Source organism: Podarcis muralis, chromosome 10 (genome assembly GCF_964188315.1).
Source record: "Podarcis muralis chromosome 10, rPodMur119.hap1.1, whole genome shotgun sequence".
Taxonomy (NCBI): Eukaryota; Metazoa; Chordata; class Lepidosauria; order Squamata; family Lacertidae; genus Podarcis; species Podarcis muralis.
In genome coordinates, this window is record NC_135664.1 from 70,730,902 (window position 1) to 70,752,229 (window position 21,328).

At 48.2% G+C, this 21,328-nt stretch overlaps 1 protein-coding gene across 1 annotated transcript in view; it reads left to right on the plus strand.

Annotated features, from left to right (window-relative positions):
• The window catches only part of LOC114605525 (uncharacterized), a 231,287-nt gene extending 213,167 nt beyond the window's left edge, over positions 1-18,120 (plus strand). Inside the window, exons 86-88 of the mRNA XM_077935611.1 lie at positions 2,996-3,178; positions 11,394-11,564; positions 17,963-18,120. Coding sequence (XP_077791737.1) covers positions 2,996-3,178; positions 11,394-11,564; positions 17,963-17,970 — 362 coding nt within the window. The 3' untranslated portion in view covers positions 17,971-18,120. The remainder of the gene's footprint in view (positions 1-2,995; positions 3,179-11,393; positions 11,565-17,962) is intronic.
• The last annotated feature ends 3,208 nt before the right edge of the window (positions 18,121-21,328 follow it).

Here is a 21,328-nt window from a genome sequence, read left to right on the forward strand (position 1 = left end):
GAAGTTTATGTAAGCGGAGGGATACGTAAGCGGAAGTTACGACCGTAATTGATTTAAAACTGAACAGCAACAACAGCAAAGCAAACATACAGAAATGCAAAAATCACACCTGCATAAGTTAAGCACTCCACTTCTCACACTTATGATATACTTGTCTTGGTGCCTAGCTCTCAACTTACTTGCAGCCAAGGCAAATTTTGCAACCTGTGCAGTAATAAATACATTATTGCCAGCCAGCAAAATAGAGATTTTGGATGGATGCTTGTGGGGTTTTGTGAGAGCATGCATAGAAGTTATCCTATTGTGCAAAGTTAAAAACTGGCTATTTGTTCTCCTTCCACTTTTGCCTCTAACCTCACCCACTGCTGGCTTCTCAATTGGATCCTTTTACATGGTTTTGTAAGTTTTTGCGGTATTTTATGCATTGTGACTTGCCGTTATTTTTATGGATTATACTTCAGTAATTCTTTATTGTAACTGATATGTGTGAACCGTTAAATTATTCTTATTTGCTGATATTTAATTTTACTGTTCACTATTATATTCTAATGGGTTGCCGAATATCGCTGCGTTTGATATGTTGTCTATTTTAAAGTTATTGTGACTTCTTTGTATTGGATCAGATTGTTATTAGGTGTGTGATCTTTACTGCCGATCTTGTTGTTTCTTAAGCTTGTAAACCGGTTTACGTATAGTAATATATAGAAAGGCAGTATACAAGTTGTTAAGTTGTGGGTGAACATTCTTCAAACAGCTCTTGTTTATTCAGAGGCCAGAACTGAACTGAACTGAAGGGTTCAGCCAACCTGCTTATATAGAGCTCCAGTACGATGTAACTGTAACAACTTTCTGTAACTATCCAATCACTGAACGTCACTTTCGATCCCTTCTTTGCATATGTGGACCTGAACTATCTACAGTATCCCCCTGCTGGCCCAGGGTGAAAACTTCAGTACATAACACAAATTATAAGAGAAATGAAATGTGGCCCCCGGAAAATTGCCCGGAAGGAAATACGAACCTGAGCCTGGGGGAAAAGGTCCTCCTTGGCCCTACTCTAGTGCCCTCAGAGCCAAGCAAGGGAAGGGAGGGTGTTAAGAAACCTTTTGAAACTGCACTTTCCCAAAGTACTGTGTCAAACTCTCTTTTTCTCTTCCCTTTATCACAGCTTGTGCCGGTGAGTTGGAAACAGGGAACACGATGCTGTTCCAAGGGATAAGTATGGCATTTCTAAACTTTCAGGGAGGTTTAGTTTCAAATAGGTAGCTGCGAGAGGCAGAAATGTCTCATAATAATAATAATAATAATAATAATAATAATAATAATAATAATCTGACTGGATTTCTGCAGCCACTCTAGGCGGCTTGCAGCGCATATAAAATTGCAAAACATTAGACATTTTAAAAAATTCCCATAGAGGGAAGCGATTGATGGTGACAATTATGGTGATTATATTGATTGGATTTCTTATCCGCCCTTCCCCGTAAAGTTCCCAGCGTGGATTATAGCTATATAAAAACGCAACATTGAAATTAGTTAAAGCAATTTGCAATGAGGAAATAGGTTGGATCCTAAATATGCGCGCGCGCACACACACACACACACACACACCCATGGTGTCAAGGTCAGAATAAATAAAAATAATAATTTTTTATTTATACCCCGTCCTTCCTGGTTCAAAAACTGGGCTCAGGGCGGCTAACAACAAATTTTTAAACACTTTAAAACACTTAATTATAAGAGCAGCATAAAATACAGTATAAAAACATGAATAACAATAAAATTCAAAAATCAATTAGATCAGGGGTGTCAAACTCAAATTCATCGGGGGCCGCATCAGCAGTTTGGTCACCCTCAAAGGGCCGGTTTTATCTGTAGGACTATGTGTCCACTCTTTATTATCATAAATTATTGTCACTGCATTCAATTATTACTGTTTTTTGTAATAATGTAAGTAATAACTAGCTCTGAAAGCAGAAACATAGTCAGAATAATGGCAAGTAGACATTCAAATGTACAATTACTGTACAATTTATTGAAAAATGATTTTTGGTAACAGACAGTAATTTTTTTAAAAAACATACAAATATTGCCAAACACTGTTTATTACACATATGGCTTGTCTCCATTAATCACAAACATGTATTCACTTTCCCATCTCTCCTGAAATTGCCTTCCCTCTGCATCAACTTTTCTTTTCTTCGACATTTTTGGGTTATTTGATTGTAGTTTATGGTCCCTATACCACTGTAAAGTGACACGGAAGTGGTCAGTATATCCAAAGTTTACCGCTCAGACTTTTAAGCAGAATAATAAGCAGACCCCCCCTAATAAGTCCCCCCCCCCATATACCATATGTACTTACAGTACAGGAGAGAAGGGTTCAGGCAGCCGTTGGATCTGTCACATCACAGGATGGCATGCGCTCAATATAAAAACAAGTGGAGGTTTCCTGAATGCATGTAAAGTGGAGGTTTCCTGTGTAGAACGGCCGGCGCCGCTAGAGGGCAGGCGTTCTCTGGCTTGTAGGCTGCCGCGCATGCGCTGAAGAGGCGGCTTTCTTGTGTCAAAAAAAAAAAAAAGCAAGAATAAAAGGTGAAGGCTGGCGGCCGGCGGCGGCTACACGGGCCACATGACGAAGTCTGGTGGGCCGGATTCGGCCCGCGGGCCTTGTGTTTGACACCCGTGAATTAGATAATCCCCAGGGCTAGCTGGCTGAATTGGTCCTACTTGGGCCAGCGAGGAGGCCAGGGGAGAAGCCTTCTGCATATGACAAATCTATACAATTAAGGTGCCAGGGACACCTCTATAGGAAATCCACATCTTAGGGGCTGTCACAGAGAAGGCCCTCTCCTGAGCCACCGCCCTTGGGTGGTGGAACGACCAGGAGGGCTTCCTCTGCCGATCATAGCACCCAATAGGGTCTGTAGGGATACAGATATTTGGGGCCTAAGTCTTGTCCTCTCTCCCTCCCTCTCATTTCCCTTTCAAACAGGCAAAAACTTCCACCTGGCAAATAGATTGGCAGACCCCGATGCTGATTACCTGGCAGATGCCCAAGAGACAGAGAAAAGGTCTCTGCTGCCTGGAGGTCTGGCAGAGCAAAGATTATTTGGTGAAGTACAGAACAGGACCAACGCAGGTGTGCTGCTGAGAGAATCTGTGCCACCTCTGGCAGGTAAATCTTTTTCTTCCCTAAGATGCTTGTTTGGCAACGTGGAAGACATTTTTTTCTGGCACTCAGTGGCAGGCATGAAATGCACTCCCAAAAGCAGCCATGTGGTGTGGGCAGGGAAATCCTAATTCTGCCCAGGGAGCTTTAACTCCACTTAAAGCTGGCCACAGTGGAATCTAATAATAATAATAATAATAATAATAATAATAATAATAATAATAATAATAATAATAATATATTATTTATACCCCACCCATCTGGCTGAGTTTCCCCAGCCACTCTGGGCGGCTCCCAATCAGTGTTGAAAACAGTACAGCGTTACATATTAAAAAGGGCTGCCTTAAGATGTCTTCTGAATGTCAGGTAATTATTTATCTCTTTGACATCTGAAGGGAGGGTGTTCCACAGGGTGGGCGCCACTACCAAGAAGGCCCTCTGTCTGGTTCCCTGTAGCCTCACTTCTCGCAATGAGGGAACCGCCAGAAGGCCCTCGGCGCTGGAAGATGCTGGAATCATATTTCACTGTGCCTGTGAGGTGTAAGTCCAACTGATGGCTTGATTGAGAGATGGATGGATGAAGGGATGGATAGATAAATAATGGGTGGCTCGTGCCTTTTGGATAATGGTAAGGCGGAAGATCACTGCAGATCAGATGGTGACAGCAGTCACAAAATTAAAAGACGCCTGCTTCTTGGGAGAAAAGCGATGACAAACCTAGACAGCATCTTAAAAAGCAGAGACATCATCTTGGCAACAAAGGTCAGTATAGTTCAAGCTATGGTTTTCCCAGTAGTGATGTATGGAAGCGAGAGCTGGACCATCAAGAAGGCTGATCGCCGAAGAATTGATGCTTTTGAATTCTGGTGCTGGAGGAGACTCTTGAGAGTCCTATGGACTGCAAGAAGATCCAACCTCTCTATTCTGAAGGAAATCAGCCCTGAGTGCTCACTGGAAGGACAGCTCACTGGAAGGTACCATTCCTGCCAGAGTGGTACCTATTTATCTACTTGCACTTTGACGTGCTTTCAAACTGCTAGGTTGGCAGGAGCAGGGACCGAGCAACGGGAGCTCACCTCGTCGTGGGGATTCGAACTGCTGACCTTCTGATCAGCAAGTCCAAGAACCTCAGTGGTTTAGACCACAGTGCCACCTGCGTCCCTCTAAAGAGAAGGGCCTGTGGCTCAGTGGTTGGGCTTCTGCCTTGCTTGCAGCAGGTCCCGGGTAGGGCTAGGAAAAGACTCGCTGCCTAACCCAGGAATTAAAGGCAGCAATGGAAACTGGATAGATTTGTGTGAGGGACTGAGGGGGTCCAGGCTGCCCAAAGATGGTAGTGTTGGAGAAGCAAATGTCACTGGCAGAGGTAACATTGGAAATTGGGACTCAGTAGAAGAAGGGAGAGGGACACGGATGGCACTGTGGGTTAAACTACAGAACCTAGGGCTTGCCAATCAGAAGGTCGGCAGTTTGAATCCCCACGACAGGGTGAGCTCCCGTTGCTCGGTCCCTGCTCCTGCCAACCTAGCAGTTTGAAAGCACGTCAAAGTGCAAGTAGATAAATAGGTACCACTCTGGCAGGAAGGTAAACGGCGTTTCCGTGCGCTGCTCTGGTTTGCCAGAAGTGGCTTAGTCCTGCTGGCCACATGACCCGGAAGCTGTATGCTGGCTCCATCGGCCACTAAAGCGAGATGAGCGCTGCAACCCCAGAGTCGGCCACGACTGGACCTAATGGTCAGGGGTCCCTTTACCTTTACCTAGAAGATGGGAGAGCCCTTTGATGTCCTATACTTCCTAATTGCATTGGCACAAGTTGTAAGCTAGATTGGTTACTACGGTAATTGTCCTTTTTATTGAGCTTCCTGCTCCTTTTCTTAAAAGCAGTACTTCAGGCACAGGAAACCTGGGGTGTTTTAATTCAGGTTTAGTAGCGGGAGAGAGAAAGCAAGCGCAGGAAACGCAACAGGCGCTAAGGAAAATGAAATTAAGGTTAACACACGCCTCCCTGCCTGCGCCTAACTGCCCCAAGTCCTCCACATCCCTGTTGTTGACCCTCCAAGGTTTTCGTGATTAGAAGCTGCCTTGACCCAGACCCACATACCACCTGGGTGCGCATAATTCAAAGCATCGCTTCCCTTCCTATGGCGAAGGAATGCAGCCTCCTTTTGCAGAGTCTGGGTGGAAAGGGGGCGCACGTTGCCCTGATGGAAGTGGCAACAATTCAGCTCCCAATTCCAGGGATCCTGGCACATGATATTCAGACTGAGAGAAGAGATGATGTTCCAGAGCACAGGTGTGCCATGCAACAAAATTATACAGCATCATCTCCTGGTTTCGTGTTTTCATTTTGCTTGTATTTTTGCAAGTGTTCCCCACATGTCATGGATGCAAAAATAGTGCATTAGTAGTGGGTTTATACTGGGCCGTCTGCACAGGTCCCCTATGTTACAGCATTAGGGGCGCAGGTGGCGCTGTGGTCTAAACCACTGAGCCTCTTGAGCTTGCTGATCAGAAGGTCGGCGGTTTGATTCCCTGCGACGGTGTGAGCTCCCGTTGCTCTGTCCCAGATCCTGCCAACCTAGCAGTTCAAAAACACACCAGTGCAAGTAGATAAATAGGTACCACTGTAGCGGGAAGGTAAATGCCGTTTCCGTGCACTCTGGCACTCGTCACTGTCCTCCGTGCGCCAGTAGTGGTTTAGTCATTCTGGCCACATGACCTGGAAAACTTTCTGTGGACAAACACCGGCTCCCTCGGCCTGAAAGCGAGATGAGCGCCGCAACCCCATAGTCGCCTTTGACTGGACTTAACTGTCCAGGGTCCTTTACCTTTATGTTACAGCATTGTTTTCATCTGGAATGGCAATCTTGCACTGCAGCACAACCCAAAGCAGGACAAAAATAGGTAAACCAGAATGTTTTCATTAAAAAAAGTTACATGCTTTCAGGTAGAAGTTGCAGGGCATGCATCAACTGGAAAGAAAACAATATATCTATCAGGATTAGGTGTGACCATCCCAATAACATCATGAGTGCACATATCATTAAAGGTAAAGGGACCCCTGACCATTAGGTCCAGTTGTGGCCGACTCTGTGGTTGCGGTGCTCATCTCGCTTTACTGGCCGAGGGAGACGGCATACAGCTTCTGGGTCATGTGGCCAGCATGACTAAGCCGCTTCTGGCGAACCAGAGCAGTGCACAGAAATGCCGTTTACCTTCCCGCCGGAGCAGTACCTATTTATCTACTTGCACTTTGACGTGCTTTCGAACTGCTAGGTTGGCAGGAGCAGGGACCAAGTAATGGGAGCTCACCCCGTCGCGGGGATTTGAACCGCCGACCTTCTGATCGGCAAGCCCAAGAGGCTCTGTGGTTTAACCCACAGCGCACATATCATTAAGAATGCAAAATCAAGAGGGCGTCTGAGTGCTCATGCGATGGAACGCTTTCCCATCAAAGAATTCCCCCGCATATAGAGAACTAGCTTGACAGGGGCAAGGGTTCCAGCCGCCTGACCTGCTAGATTTATAGATACGGGGCATTTTTACCATGTAAGAGCTTGCAGTCCAGACTGGCGATAGTTTCGCCGCCTCCATGAGAATTAAGCCCATTGTTGTATTGCTAACTCTCAGGTCTTCCATTGATCTGGACTTTCAAATCGTCTCTGCTACTTGCCATTAGCAACAGATTCAAGGTGGGGCTCGTGTGGAATCTGATCAAGTGGGGGGAACCTACCTAATTCACACATTCCGGAAAAGCACGTAAAACGAAATGCCACCGTCCATTGAAATTTGCACTTCTCTGAATTTTGCAAGGTTGTTTCTCCCGCCAAGTGATCTTTATGAAAACGTGCAGATGAGTGCGTTAGAAGGCGTAGATCCGTGAATGTGACTTACCAAAAAATGCATTCCGCTATGGGGAAATTGCTTTGCAAAAAACGTGCGAACAAATTTTTGCACGGACTAAAAAGAATAAAATAAAGTGATGGAGACTTGACTTTAAGATAGGAAAACAGAGAAACAGACATTGACCAATTCCCCCATTCATTCCTTCTCTCCATCCTAACAAGGACAGTTTTTGAGCCCTGGGGACTTGAAGGGGGTGGAGTGTTGTAGGCCTACATGCGATTGACCCTCAGCTCAGCATCCCATTAGTGGCCAGCAGCCAGGCTTATAAATAGCTCTTCCCCACCGTTGAGTGCAGATAGCAAATCTGAATGCTAACAGGATTCTGCCATCGGGACAGATCCATTCCCTCCTGTTTAGTTTTGGACCCTCTCAGACATACAGATTCCCCCCCCCCCAGCTCCCTGACATTCACCCCCCGGCCTCCCCCAACACGGCCACCGATTCCCCTCTGACTAACACCCAACCTTTTCGCCTAAGCCGTTAAAAGCCATTAAGTCTCCTTTTTATTGCTCCTGATGCTTCTGCCGCCCGGCGATTGTTTCCGTGACATTTTTATCAAGAGCTCCTTGTACGGCGGGGAGAGGGAGGGGGGGTGCGGGCCACGCCGAGCCCGTAGCGATCAATATTTAAATCTCTCGGCAAATTTATTTGCATGCCCTCATTAACCGGCGGATTTCCATTTGCCTCTGGGGCTCCAGGGGATCAGGAGATAATGGATCCGTCTCGGCGCTGGCGGTGGTGAGCACGCCAAGCCCATTACGGGGTGAAAAGCAGCGAATTAAATGGCATTTCGGAGAGTCACTTTCACTAGAGGAAGTGTCCCTGGTAATGGAGCACATGTGGGGCGGGGGGGAAGTGGCTTAACCAGCCCCCAAGGGGGGGGCAACCCTGTCTCTTTTCAACAGCAAAGGAAATTGGCGAATATGAAGCTGAGCTTTCACCTATGGTTGACATCAGCTCTCTGCAAAGTTCTTTCTATCATCTATCTATCTATCTATCTATCTATCTATCTATCTATCTATCTATTTAATACCCTGCCCATCTAGCTGGGTTTCCCCAGCCACTCTGGGTGGCTCCCAACAAATATTTAAAAACACAAGAAAACATCAAACATTAAAAACTTCGCTAAACAGGGCTGCCTTCAGATGTCTTCTAAAAGTCAGATACAGTGCCACCTCGGGTTACAGACGCTTCAGGTTACAGACTCCGCTAACCAGAAATAGCACCTCGGGTTAAGAACTTTGCTTCAGGATGAGAACGGAAATCGTGCTCTGGCGGCGCGGCGGCAGCGAGAGGCCTCATTTGCTAAAGTGGTACCTCAGGTTAAGAACAGTTTCAGGTTAAGAACGGACCTCCAGAACGAATTAAGTTCTTAACCCGAGGTACCACTGTAGTTGTTTATTTCCTTGACTTCTGGTGGGAGGGCGTTCCACAAGGTGGGTGCCACTACCGAGAAGGCCCTCTGCTTGGTTCCCTGTAACTTGGCTTCTCGCAGGGAGGGAACCGCCAGAAGGCCCTCGGAGCTGGACCTCTGTGTCTGGGCTGAATGATGGGGGTGGAGACACTTCTTCAGGTATACTGGGCCAAGGCCGTTTAGGGCTTTAACGGTCAGCACCAACACTTTGAATTGTGCTCGGAAACGTAATGGGAGCCAATGTAGGTCTTTCAGGACCAGTGTTATATGGTCTTGGCGGCCGCTTCCAGTCACCAGTCTAGCTGCCACATTCAGGATTAGTATAAAGCACTCTTGCAACAAACAACCTGTTGACATGAGAGTGGGATTCCTCTTGACAAAGTAAGAACATCAGAAGATGAATAAGGCCGAAAGCGGTCCACATCCGTTCTAGCATCCTGTTCCCAAAGCGGCCAATGAGATGCCGCAATGGGAAGCCCGGAAGCACAACCAAAACACAACAGCCCTGTCAAAACATAGCCATCACAGCAAGTTGTCACTGATAGCCTCCGTGAGTTCATACAACAAGAAGAAGAGTTTGGATTTGATATCCCGCTTTATCACTACCCGAAGGAGTCTCAAAGAGGCTAACGTTCTCCTTTCCCTTCCTCCCCCACAACAAACACTCTGTGAGGTGAGTGGGGCTGAGAGACTTCAGAGAAGTGTGACTGGCCCAAGGTCACCCAGCAGCTGCATGTGGAGGAGCGGGGAAGCGAACCCGGTTCACCAGATTACGAGTCTACCACTCTTAACCACTGCACCACAACCCCCTTTACACGCTGTCCAAGTTGGTGGCTGTCGCTGTATCCCATGGATGCGAATTCCATGCACTCATCAAATTGTAGAGTTGGAAGGGACCCCAAGGGTCATCGAGTCCAACCCCCTGCAATGCAGGAATCTCAACTGAAGCATGCCTGACAGATGACCACTCAACCTCTGCTTGAGAGTTAGAAGGATGCGGGCGCCGCCAAAGGTTCCAGGGTCAACCTGACCTAGATCCAGACTGTGAACTATTTTGGGGGCTTCACACAGGAGAGGGACCGCCTCTCCTGGTATGCCCTGCGGAGGACCTTAAGGTCCACAAATGACAACATTTTGGAGGTCCCGAGCCGCAAGGTGGTTAGATTGGTCTCAGCTAGGGCCAGGGCCTTTTCAGTACTGGCCCCGACTTGGTGGAACGCTCTGTCACAAGAGACCAGGGCCCTGCAGGACTTGACATCTTTCCACAGGGCCTGCAAGACAGAGCTGTTCCGCCTGGCCTTTGGTTTGGACTCAGTCTGACCCTTATGTTTCCCTCCCCTTATGGTTTTAATCTATGGGCTACTATTAAAATGAGGCTGCATTTTAAATTATATTTTAACCTGTATTTTAAATTGGTGTTTGTTTGTTTTTAATTGTAATTTTACTGGTGTTAGCCGCCCTGAGCCCAGCTCTGGCCGGGGAGGGCGGGGTATAAATAAAAATGTATTATATATTAATAATTATAGTTTAAATCCATAGCTACATGCGAGGTGGGCAGGGAGGCACCTGCATGCAGCCTGCAGACCTGTCTTCCCTCCCTCGCCACCATTCTTCTTAAAAACCTCCAAGGAGGGAGAGTCCACCATCTCCTGTGGGCTAGTCCGTTTCACTGTTGAACGGCTTGCTATGAAAAATTTCTTCCTGAAGTTTAGTTGGAATCTCCTGTCTTGTAACTTGAAGCCATTGGTTCGAGTCCTACCCTCTAAAGCAGGAGAAATCTCTTCAAATATCTCAGGGGGCAGTCACATAGTACAGTAGCTGGAAGCGCAAAATTCAGAAAAGTGAAAATTTCAAAGGATGGTTGTTGTGTTTTTCAGTTGTTGTGTTGTTTTGGACAGTGCAAAATAGGGTGGTTTTTCTTTGCATTTGACCTGAATCAAAGTTCTTCTCCACGTCCTTAGCTGTAAAAGGTAAAAGACCCTGGGCGGTTAAGTCCAGTCAAAGGCGACTATGGGGTTGCGGCGCTCATCTCGCTTTCAGGCCAAGGGAGCTGGTGTTTGTCCACAGACAGCTTTCCGGGTCATGTGGCCAGCAGGACTAAACCGCTTCTGGCGCAATAGAACACCGTGACAGAAGCCAGAGCGCACGGAAATGCTGTTTACCATCCCACCAGAGCGGTACCTATTTATCTACTTACACCGGCGTGCTTTCGAACTGCTAGGTTGGCAGGAGCTGGGACAGAGCAACAAGAGCTCACCCTGTCGTGCAGATTCAAATCCCCGACCTTCTGATCGGCAAGCCCAAGAGGCTCAGTGGTTTAGACCACAACGCCAGCCACATCCCCCCTTAGCTGTGACCTAACTGAAATGCATTCCGATTTCTCCACTCTCTTACCCCATCTCTCTGCCCCCCTTCCTTCCTCTGTGGTTTCTCATGCGCTGAATTTTAGATTGTTACCTCCTTGGGCCAGGGACCTATACAGTTATATCTCATTTTACGTTTGCTTCATGTTACGTTTTTTCAGGTTGCGTCCCGCCACAACCCGGAAGTACCAGAAAGGGTTACTTCCGGGTTTCGCCGCTCACGCAGGGGCAGACGCGCAAAATGATGTCATGCGCATGCACAGAAGCAGCGAACCGCAACCGCGCGTGCACAGACGCGCCGCTGCAGGTTGCGTTCCTTTCATGTTGCGAACGGTCCTCCGGAACGGATCCCGTTCTCAACCAGAGGTACCACTGTATTTATAGTGCACCAAGCATATTAATGGCACTGGTACTACCTGGGGTTTTAAAACTGGATTTTCATTCAGCACGTTGAGTGTCTCTCTCTCTCCTCTCCACCCAAAGTTGCTTGAAGTGATGATGACGTCTCACCCACTCACAAGCTGTTTGTGGTTCCTTGCAGATCCGTGTGCCCTACCAATGGATGAAGGCTCCTGTCTACGGTACACAGTCCTCTGGTATTACCACCAGGCAGCCAACAACTGCCGGCCCTTTATATTTGGAGGCTGCGGAGGGAACGCCAATCAGTTTCCATCCAAGCAGAAATGCGAGCTGTGGTGCAAGAAGACTACAGGTGAGGTGGCTTTGTGTGCTGGCAAGGCAGTGTCACGGTCCGGTTCACGGGCAATCGAAGTCCTGGCAGGGGATGTCAGGACCGGGGGCAAGATGGCGGGGTGGGAGCAGGAACGGGGGTCCAGGAGTCAGGAAGCCAAGGGTCCGAGGGTCAGAGAGCTGGGAGTCAAGAAGCCGAGGGTCCAAGGATCAGGAAGCAAGGAGTCACAAAGTCAGGGGTCCGAGGATCAGGAAGCAAGGAGTCATGAAGTCAGGGGTCCGAGGATCAAGAAGCAAGGAGTCACGAAGTCAGGGGTCCGAGGATCAAGAAGCAAGGAGTCACGAAGTCAGGGGTCTGAGGATCAAGAAGCAAGGAGTCAGGGGTCCGAGGTGTTAGGATATTTCCATTCCACCTTAAGAAGGGAGCAGGTTGTTGTGTCACAGCCCGCGTATTTCCTGTTCACAGGAAGTTTCTCTTTTGTTTATTGCTTTCGTTCTCACTCTGCGCCTGAACATTGAAGCAGGCAGTCATGTTTTTTTCTTTGTTCTGATCAACGCTGAATAAAGTTGTAAATAATGCTCTCCTGAGTGCACCTTTCGTTGTGCGAACTCTGCTGAAAGAGCGTGCACCAGCCTTGGAATGTGGCATGTTATTTCTGAGGCTCGTGTCGCTAATTGACTGATACTGTATCTACGGGAGATTGATGGATCGTCCGGAATCGACGTGGGGTCAGGATGGCCTTTGTCTCCCTGGCAGTATCCCAACAACAGGTTATGGGCCCAGATTCACAGCACTTACAGGAGAGTAAGACTGCGAGAGACTGCAGAGGTATGTGTGGAAAAGTCAAGGCTTTTCGTTGCCGCGGCAGAGTCACTTTGATGTCCGGCTGGCTAATTAGCCTGGGAGTCGAGCCAAGCTAGGCTTCAAGATTTATGGGTGCCAAGATAAGGAGTCTCTGATCAAGAAGCAGGGAGTCACGAAGTTAGGGGTCCAAGGATCAAGAAACAAGGAGTCACAAAGTCAAGTGTCCAAGGATCAAGAAGCAAGGAGTCACGAAGTCAAGGGTCCGAGGGTCAAGAAGCAAGGAATCAAGAAGTCAGGGGTCCGAGGATCAAGAAGCAGGGAGTCAAGAAGCCGAGGTTCAAGGATCAGGAAGCAAGAAGCAAAACGTAGCAAGGCAGGAAGTGTGTTGCTGTGACAAAGAGCCGAAGGGAAATGCTGACCTTATATCCCTTCCCGGCTCTTGCCACCAGGTGCTGTGAGTTACCAATTGGCCTCACCTGTGAGGCCGTGCCTTGCCTCTTCAGAACAAACTGAGGAAGGCCCCAGTCCTGCAGAGTCCTACTAGTCACAGGGCCTGCCTCCTGCACGCACTCCTGACAGGCTGGGACCAAGGGGCATGTGGCTGGGGGTGGGGTGGGGTGGCTCCATTTGTCCTCTGCCCCTCACCCAGCCCCCTGCATGGGGGCATGAGCACACACACACCCGACCCCGGCGGCATGGAACTCCCATCATGGAATCATGGAATTATACAGTTGGAAGGGAACTTATTGGCATAGGCTAGTATACAAATTTAAACGGCCTCGGCTCGGTATACCTGAAGGAGCATCTCCACCCCCATCGTTCAGCCTGGACAATAAGGTCTGGCTCCGAGGGCCTTCTGGCAGTTCCCTCACCGCAAGAAGTGAGGTTCCAGGGAACCAGGCAGAGGGCCTTCTCGGTAGTGGCGCCCGCCCTGTGGAACACCCTCCTATCAGATGTCAAGGAAATAAACAACTATCTAACTTTGGGAACACAACTGAAGGCAGCCTGTTTAGGGAAGTTTTTAATGTTTGATCTTTTATCGTGTTTTTAATATTCTGTTGGGAGCTGCCCAGAGTGGCTGGGGGAAACTCAGCCAGATGGGCGGAGTATAAATGATGATGATGATGATGATGATGATAATAATAATAATAATAATCATTTATTTTCAATGCAAAATTACAACAAAAATTACAAACATTGAATCCAAAATAAAACAGCACAAACAAGGGCGGGGGGAGACAAAAGAGAAAAAAGAACACAAAAAACGAAAACACACAACTTAGAAAGAGTAAAAATTTCGAGGTCTTAGAACAAAGGACGGAAGTCAATACAGTGGTACCTCGGGTTAAGTGCTTAATTCATCCCGGAGGTCCGTTCTTAACCTGAAACTGTTCTTAACCTAAAGCACCACTTTAGCTAATGGGGCCTCCTGCCACTGCCACACTGGCGGAGCACGATTTCTGTTCTGATCCTGAAGCAAAGTTCTTAACCTGAAGCACTATTTCTGGGTTAGCGGAGTCTGTAACCTGAAGCGTCTGTAACCCGAGGTATCACTGTATGTGTATATATATGTAATGATTAGATTAGAATGATGATATGGTTTTATTTGTAGATGTGTGGGGTTTTTTGAATATTTATTATTATTATTATTATTATTATTATTATTATTATTATTATTATTACTCCCCAAACATAGAAAGCTGTGCTGAGCTGGATGGAGCAGTGCTCTGTCTCAACCTAAGGCAGCTTCCTTCGTTCTTTTGGGGGGAGGGCTGTAGCTCCTTGCATGCCCCACGTCCGATCCCCTGTATCTCCAGGTCGAACTGGGAGAGCAGCCCTTCCTGAATTCCCCGAGATCTGCTGCCAGCCAGGGTAGACAATAACCCTGACCATGTTCTGACTCAGTGTGAAACAGCTGCCTGTGTCCCAGCCCCAAAGATGGTTCTTCAGAGCCCTGCCAGGCTGCCAGTGCCTCCTGGAAAATATTTCAGATTAAGGGCTGATGCAGGTACCATATTTTCTCCCGCCTCCACTTCCCCCGTTCCTTGCAAGCCGGTATGTGGCTGTGCGTAAAAACACCTTTGCAGAAATTGGATTCAGCTGGCAATGAAGCAGTCCGTTGCTGGCTGATCCTGAACCCCTTTAGCTACTGTTCTGATGAGCTAACCCTCCTCTTTCCAGCTGAGCTGCTGCACCAGCTACGCAGATGCCAGATTGACGCTCTCCACAGTCAGTTTCCTCCCTTCCCACCCACGCCCTCAACGCAAGCAAGAGGAGAATAACATGCAAGAGAAAGGGGAGCTGAGCAAAAGTTCTGAGCAGCTGGGAACTTTTGCAGCGCGCAGTTGCACGCTCCCCTCCCTCACCCAGAAACCTCGTGGATCTCGTTAAAGTGTGCATATAAATAGGTAAAGGTAAAGGGACCCCTGGGCACGCGGGTTGCGCTGTGGGTAAAAGCCTCAGCGCCTAGGGCTTGCCGATCGAAAGGTCGGCGGTTCGAATCCCCGCGGCGGGGTGCGCTCCCGTGGCTCGGTCCCAGCGCCTGCCAACCTAGCAGTTCGAAAGCACCCCGGGTGCAAGTAGATAAATAGGGACCGCTTACTAGCGGGAAGGTAAACGGCGTTTCCGTGTGCGGCTCTGGCTCGTCAGAGCAGCGATGTCACGCTGGCCACGTGACCCAAAAGTGTCTCCGGACAGCGCTGGCCCCCGGCCTCTTGAGTGAGATGGGCGCACAACCCTAGAGTCAGTCAAGACTGGCCCGTACGGGCAGGGGCACCTTTACCTTTTTAAAGGGATCCCTGACCATTAGGTCCAGTCATGACCGACTCTGGGGTTGCGGCTCTCATCTCGCGTTATTGGCCAAGGAAGCCAGCGTACAACTTCCAGGTCATGTGGCCAGCATGACTGAGCTGCTTCTGGCGAACCAGAGCAGCGCACGGAAACGCCATTTACCTTCCCGCTGGAGCGGTACCTATTTATCTACTTGTACTGGCGTGCATTTGAACTGCTAGGTTGGCAGGAGCAGGGACCGAGCAAGGGGAGCTCACCCCGTCGTGGGGATTCGAACCACCGACCTTCTGATCGGTGGTTTAACCCACAGCACTACCCGCGTCCCGTGTGCATATACAGTGGTACCTCGGGTTACATACGCTTCAGGTTACATACACTTCAGGTTACACACTCCGCTAACCCAGAAATAGTGCTTCAGGTTAAGAACTTTGCTTCAGGATGAGAACAGAAATCGTGCGGCGGTGGCGAGGCAGCAGCGGGATGCCCCATTAGCCAAAGTGGTGCTTCAGGTTAAGAACAGTTTCAGGTTAAGAACGGACCTCCAGGACAAATTAAGTTCTTAATCTGAGGTACCACTGTATATCACTCCAAATCCTGACAGGTCCTCTCATTCCCCTCTGTTTTTCACTCTGGGCAAAATTTGGCAAACAGGGCAACACTTGTGGAGAAACCACTTCATGATCGATTAGGAGCTGCCTCCGAAATGTTGTCACCCCAATACAAAAGAAGAAAGACCCCCTGAGAGCAGATCGTGGGTCTGCCTAATCCAGGGGTCAGCAAACTTATTCAGCAGGGGGCCGGTCCACTGTCCCTCAGACCTTATGGGGGGCTGGACTATATTTTGGGGGGGGGAAATAATTAATGAATTCTCACGCCCCACAAATAACCCAGAGATGCATTTTAAATAAAAGGACACATTCTACTCATGTGAAAACACGCTGATTCCCGAACCGTCCCCAGGCTGGATTGAGAAGGCGATTGGGCCAGATCCGGCCCCCCGAGCCTTAGTTTGCCTACTCATGGCCTAATCCGAAAACAGAAAACCTGCAGTTTTCCTGGTATCATTGGATTCCAGCTCCTTTCAGCCCTGGCCATTGAATTTCCCAAGTTACAACTTTTTAGCACCCCTCAATTTTGGAGTTTGAAAGTTGAAGAGTTCAATATGCAATAGAGGTTAGTTTCCAGCTGTAACCTCCTGTTGGGATCCTGTAGCTTTTCATGCTGCCCACATTCCAGGGTACGATTCTTGTCTCGCCGTGCCACCTGCCCAGATGGCAACGGTGCAGTAACACTGGGGAAGCATTGCAGAAAATATAATAATGCAGAATAATGTGTGGGTGGTCCAGTAGAAACCCATCCTGTATGTGCTACCATCGTGTCAATTACATGTCACAGAAGACACCCTCTGTGTGCAGCACCCCTAAAGGTAAAGGTAAAGGACCCCTGGATGGTTACGTCCAGTCAAATGCGACTATGGGGTTGTGGTGCTCATCTCGCTTTCAGGCCAAGGGAGCCGGCGTTTGTCCACAGACAGATTTCTGGGTCATGTGGCCAGCAGGACCAAACTGCTTCTGGCACAACAGAACACCATGACGGAAACCAGAACACACGGAAATGCTGTTTACCTTCCCACCAGAGTGGTACCTATTTATCTACTTGCACTGGCGTGCTTTCAAACTGCTAGGTAGGCAGCAGCTGGGACAGAGCAACGGGAGCTCACCCCATTGTGTGGATTCGAACCGCCAACCTTCTGATCAGCAAGCCCAAGAGGCTCAGTGGTTTAGACCACAGCACTGTGGTGACATTTAGGGAGGCAGGAGAGGATATATTATTTTATGATATCCATCCTAACTTGCGTCAACAAGTTCTATAACTTAGCAGAGTTGTTAAACAATCCCCCTTTTAAATTACACAGCGGTTAGCTAGTTGCAGGCTCATCTGAGCCTCACTATTTAGGATTCCTGGTTTCCCTTTTTATATCCCTCCTAAAAGAATAGACACAACCATCTGATTAAAGTTAACATAAAACTAGTTTACTTACAATCATCCAGTTCACAATAAGATCCCTGAAGGCAGACTTAATTTACAGAACAACATATATCTGAACTATCCGTAAGGGAAATATTCTCAAATGACTGTGACTCAGCAGTCACTTCTCCTAACTCTTAGGAACGCAAAATGAAGTACAGTGGTACCTCGGGTTAAGTACTTAATTCGTTCCAGAGGTCCGTTCTTAACCTGAAATTGTTCTTACCCTGAAGCACCACTTTAGCTAATGGAGCCTCCTGCTGCTGCCGCACCGCCGGAGCATGATTTCTGTTCTCATCCTGAAGCAAAGTTCTTAACCCGAGGTACTATTTCTGGGTTAGCGGAGTCTGTAACCTGAAGCGTATGTAACCCGAGGTACCACTGTACAAGAAGAGCAGAACACGGAGGCTGTGTGCTCCTCTGTCCAAAAACAGGCCACACCCACATTAAATCACATCCAAAGGAAATCTGTCCAAGCTCAGGCGGAACTAGCAAGTTTTCTCCTGAGAGATACAAAGCATTCCCCAGCATGTGCATTGTAGGAATGTTGTATTTGGCTGCAATACGTTTTTACATCCCGCAAGCACCACCCGCATCCCTTAGCACCCCCAAAATTATATTGTCAGTCCCGAATGCATTGCAGATATCACTGTAGGTGGGGACTGAGTTGTTCCGTAAGGATTTTGTGATGCTTCTCATCCCTAGATGTTCAAGCAATGAAAGACCTCTCTTTCAGCTGGCCTAAGATATGCTCTTGTTTTCTTTTGTTTCCCTTCCCTTCTGGAAATCTGCCACAGGACGATGACCGGTTGATGGGAACGAGGAAGCAGCACCAACCAGGACTGTACATTTGGGATAGTTGGACAAAGGCCGGATTTTGTTTTTTTTGCCACTTACCTGTTCTGTGAACAAGGGAGATACCACTTGGGGGAGAAATAAATCCATTGGGAAAGGAGTTTCCGTTTCTTTGCTTGGAAGATGGTAACGTTGTTGTAAACAAAAATTGCCCTTTTCCCTTATGGGGTATCCAAGAGCCCATATAGAGTCCTTACATGGGTTCCCTATTGGTAGGAGAGAATAACAGAGGCCAACCAGAGAATATTGAGAAGCAAAGCAGCTAGTAAGCCTGATCTTTATTGATCTGTTGCAACAGGGTGCTCCCCTCACCCGCAGGAGAGAGGAGGGACCTAGAAAAATGGCGTGCAAGGCCTTATAAAGACTTTTGAAATTGCCACCCTGTAGATAAAGACCACCCCCAGAAACATCATACATACATCACAGAAGGGGTGTAACCTAAGACCACCCCTCAGATACATCACACCTACATCACAGAAAAGGCGGTCTAAAACAGAAATTTGAATATTGTTTTTCTCCTGTTGTCTGGCAGGTTACTTGATTGGATTGCCTAGGGAGCCTGGCCATTCTTTTGTAGTGATAAATACTTAGTTCCTGGGCCAGGTCACAGGCTCACACCCTATTCAAACACAGGCATACCCTTAAGACAGGATTTGTGAAGGAAAAGACAATGGGGAGGCTTTTCCATTTCCCTTTGACCTTGCAGAGAAAACATTTGGTCAGTTTGGGACAGTTTGGGAATCAAAATGGTTCCAGGTCGGTCTTCCTGTGCTGATCTATGCATGTGCTTGGTTGGTACACTTATGAACATTTAACATATGTCTAAGACCATAAAAGTCCCATCACAACGTCCATAAGGACATTAGAAGAGATGTGCCGGTGGAGATCAAAGGCCCATCTAGCGCAGCATCCTGTTTTCACAGTGGCCAATCAGATGCCCCAAGAGGACCTGAGCACACCACGCACTCCCCTGCTCTGAGTTCCTGTGGGGTAGACTTCTGATATTTTTAGAAGTTGTAAAATAAGCTCTCCTGAAGAATGGGTATGTTACGGGAAAATCTAGGTGTGCCAGGCCTCTGAAGTCCCACCACCCAAAGTACAATAGAACTTCCTTTGCATGTCTGGACCGCTTGGCAAGTCTGGTGATGGGATTAGGCTTTCCTTGGCCAACAATTAGCTCAGCAATTGTCACGTCTGGGCACTTCCTGGAGTCCTTTTTTAAGGGGAAAATAGCTTTGGAATGGAGGAAACTGGCAAAGGAGTTGATTTTCTATTATTTTTAAAGCTAGGTAACTTCCCTGAGCTGTCAAGTTGGAAGGATACATTCAGGCATAATATTTGTAACATTTAACAACTTTAAAGATGTGCCCCCCCCCTAATTTCCGTAACAGGTATATAAGGGATAAGACTGTCTCTCAGGTAACCTGGGTCAGAGCTGCCTAGGGTCTTGTATGTTAATGCCAACACCTTGAATTTGGCCCAATAGCCAACAGTGCAAATCCCGCTGGCAGAATATATGCTGGCAGTCATTTGCTCCCAATAACCTAGATGCCATGTTCTGCACCATTGGCAGGCTCAGGAGCCATAGCTGTCAACCATCCCTTATTTGGCGGGAAAGTCCCTTATCCCAGTGCTGTGTCCCGCTGCTGTCCCTTATTGATGATGTCCCTTAAATTTCCTGGGTTTCAAAGGAAGCAGCTCCTCTCCCTCCCTCCCTGCCGGCCAGGGAGGAGGGAGGCTCCTACTGTGTTGCTTGGCTGCGTTGCTCACCCAATAAGGAGTCTGAGAACAACTGGGGGGTGGAGCTTGCATGCCTTGTGCCGATCAAATCGGCCGCGTTGCCTGGGGACTCGCCTTTGCTCAGCGCTTCCCAGCGGAGAGGTGACGGTGGTTTTCCTTGCTGCGTCCCCTTTGCTGGGTTGCTGCGCTGTGGGGACCACCATTTGAGACTTCGTTTGGCTGCTGGCTGGGCTTTCTGCCTTTGGCTCAGAGGGGCTCAGAAGCTGAACATACCTGTGCTCAAAAATCCCTTATTTTGGCCGTTGATCCCTTATTTTCGAGGTTGCTGTTCCCTTATTTTCAATCTGTAGCTTGACAGCTATGCTCAGGACTAACCTCAAAGGTCTCCCCACATAGAGGTTATATGCACCCAGGTCTGTGCAGAAGATGAGCGTGGAGAGCATGTCGAAACATAGGCATGCAAGCTCACCACACACACACCAACCGACCATTTCCTTCTGTTTATTTACCTGTTCTTGGATCATGCCTGACGCCCGAACTATTAAATGCGTGCAAATCCCCAAGGTTCTAGCTGGCACCCTGATCCACGAGAAATATATCGAATATGAAACGTTTATAGGATTGATTTGCTATCTCGACAGCCGAGGCAGCACCAGAGCATTGCGGGAATGCGTTTGCTGGTTCCTCCATTTACTGTGTTTCCCTGGAAATGTCAGGCCACCGTAATTGAGTTTCTTCAGGTTGATTCAATTGCTTGGTAGGGCTCTCAAGGATCACAATGCAGAGGGCAGGAGGTGTTCGGCGGAGACGGTTTTCATTCCGTGGACACTGCAATGGACACTGCCTCTTCAGAGATCTGACAAAGGCACGCCTTGCTGAAGCAAGGTCCAATTCCACTAGTCTCCCTCTGTCGTGGCAACTTTGCTATGGAGGGGGAAGACTTCTCAGGGTGTTGATTTCTATCTCCGTTTACTGCTGTGTCTGAGGAGAGTGGCTGTGTGCAATCTGACCCACCACAAGGCACAGCAGTTCATATAATCATGGAATTGTAGAGTTGGAAGGGAATTTGTTGGCATTGTTGTTGTTGTTTAGTCGTTTAGTCGTGTCCGACTCTTCGTGACCCCATGGACCAGAGCACGCTAGGCACCTCTGTCCTCCACTACTTCCCGCAGTTTGGTCAAACTCATGCTGGTAACCTCGAAAACACTATCCAACCATTTGTTGGCATAGTCTGGTATACAAATTTAAACGGCCTTGGTCCAGTATACCTGAAGGAGCGTCTCCACCCTCATCATTCTGCCTGGACACTGAGGTCCAGCTCTGAGGGCCTTCTGGCGGTTACCTCCCTGCAAGAAGCCAAGTTACAGGGAACCAGGCACAGGGCCTTCTCGGTGGTGGCACCAGTCCTGTGGAACGCCCTCCCACCAGATGTCAAAGAGAACAAGAACTACCAGACTTTTAGAAGACATCTGAAGGCAGCCCTGTTCAGGGAAGCTTTTAATGTTTGACAGACTATTGTATTTTAATACTTTGTTGGAAGCCGCCCAGAGTGGCTGGGGAAACCCAGC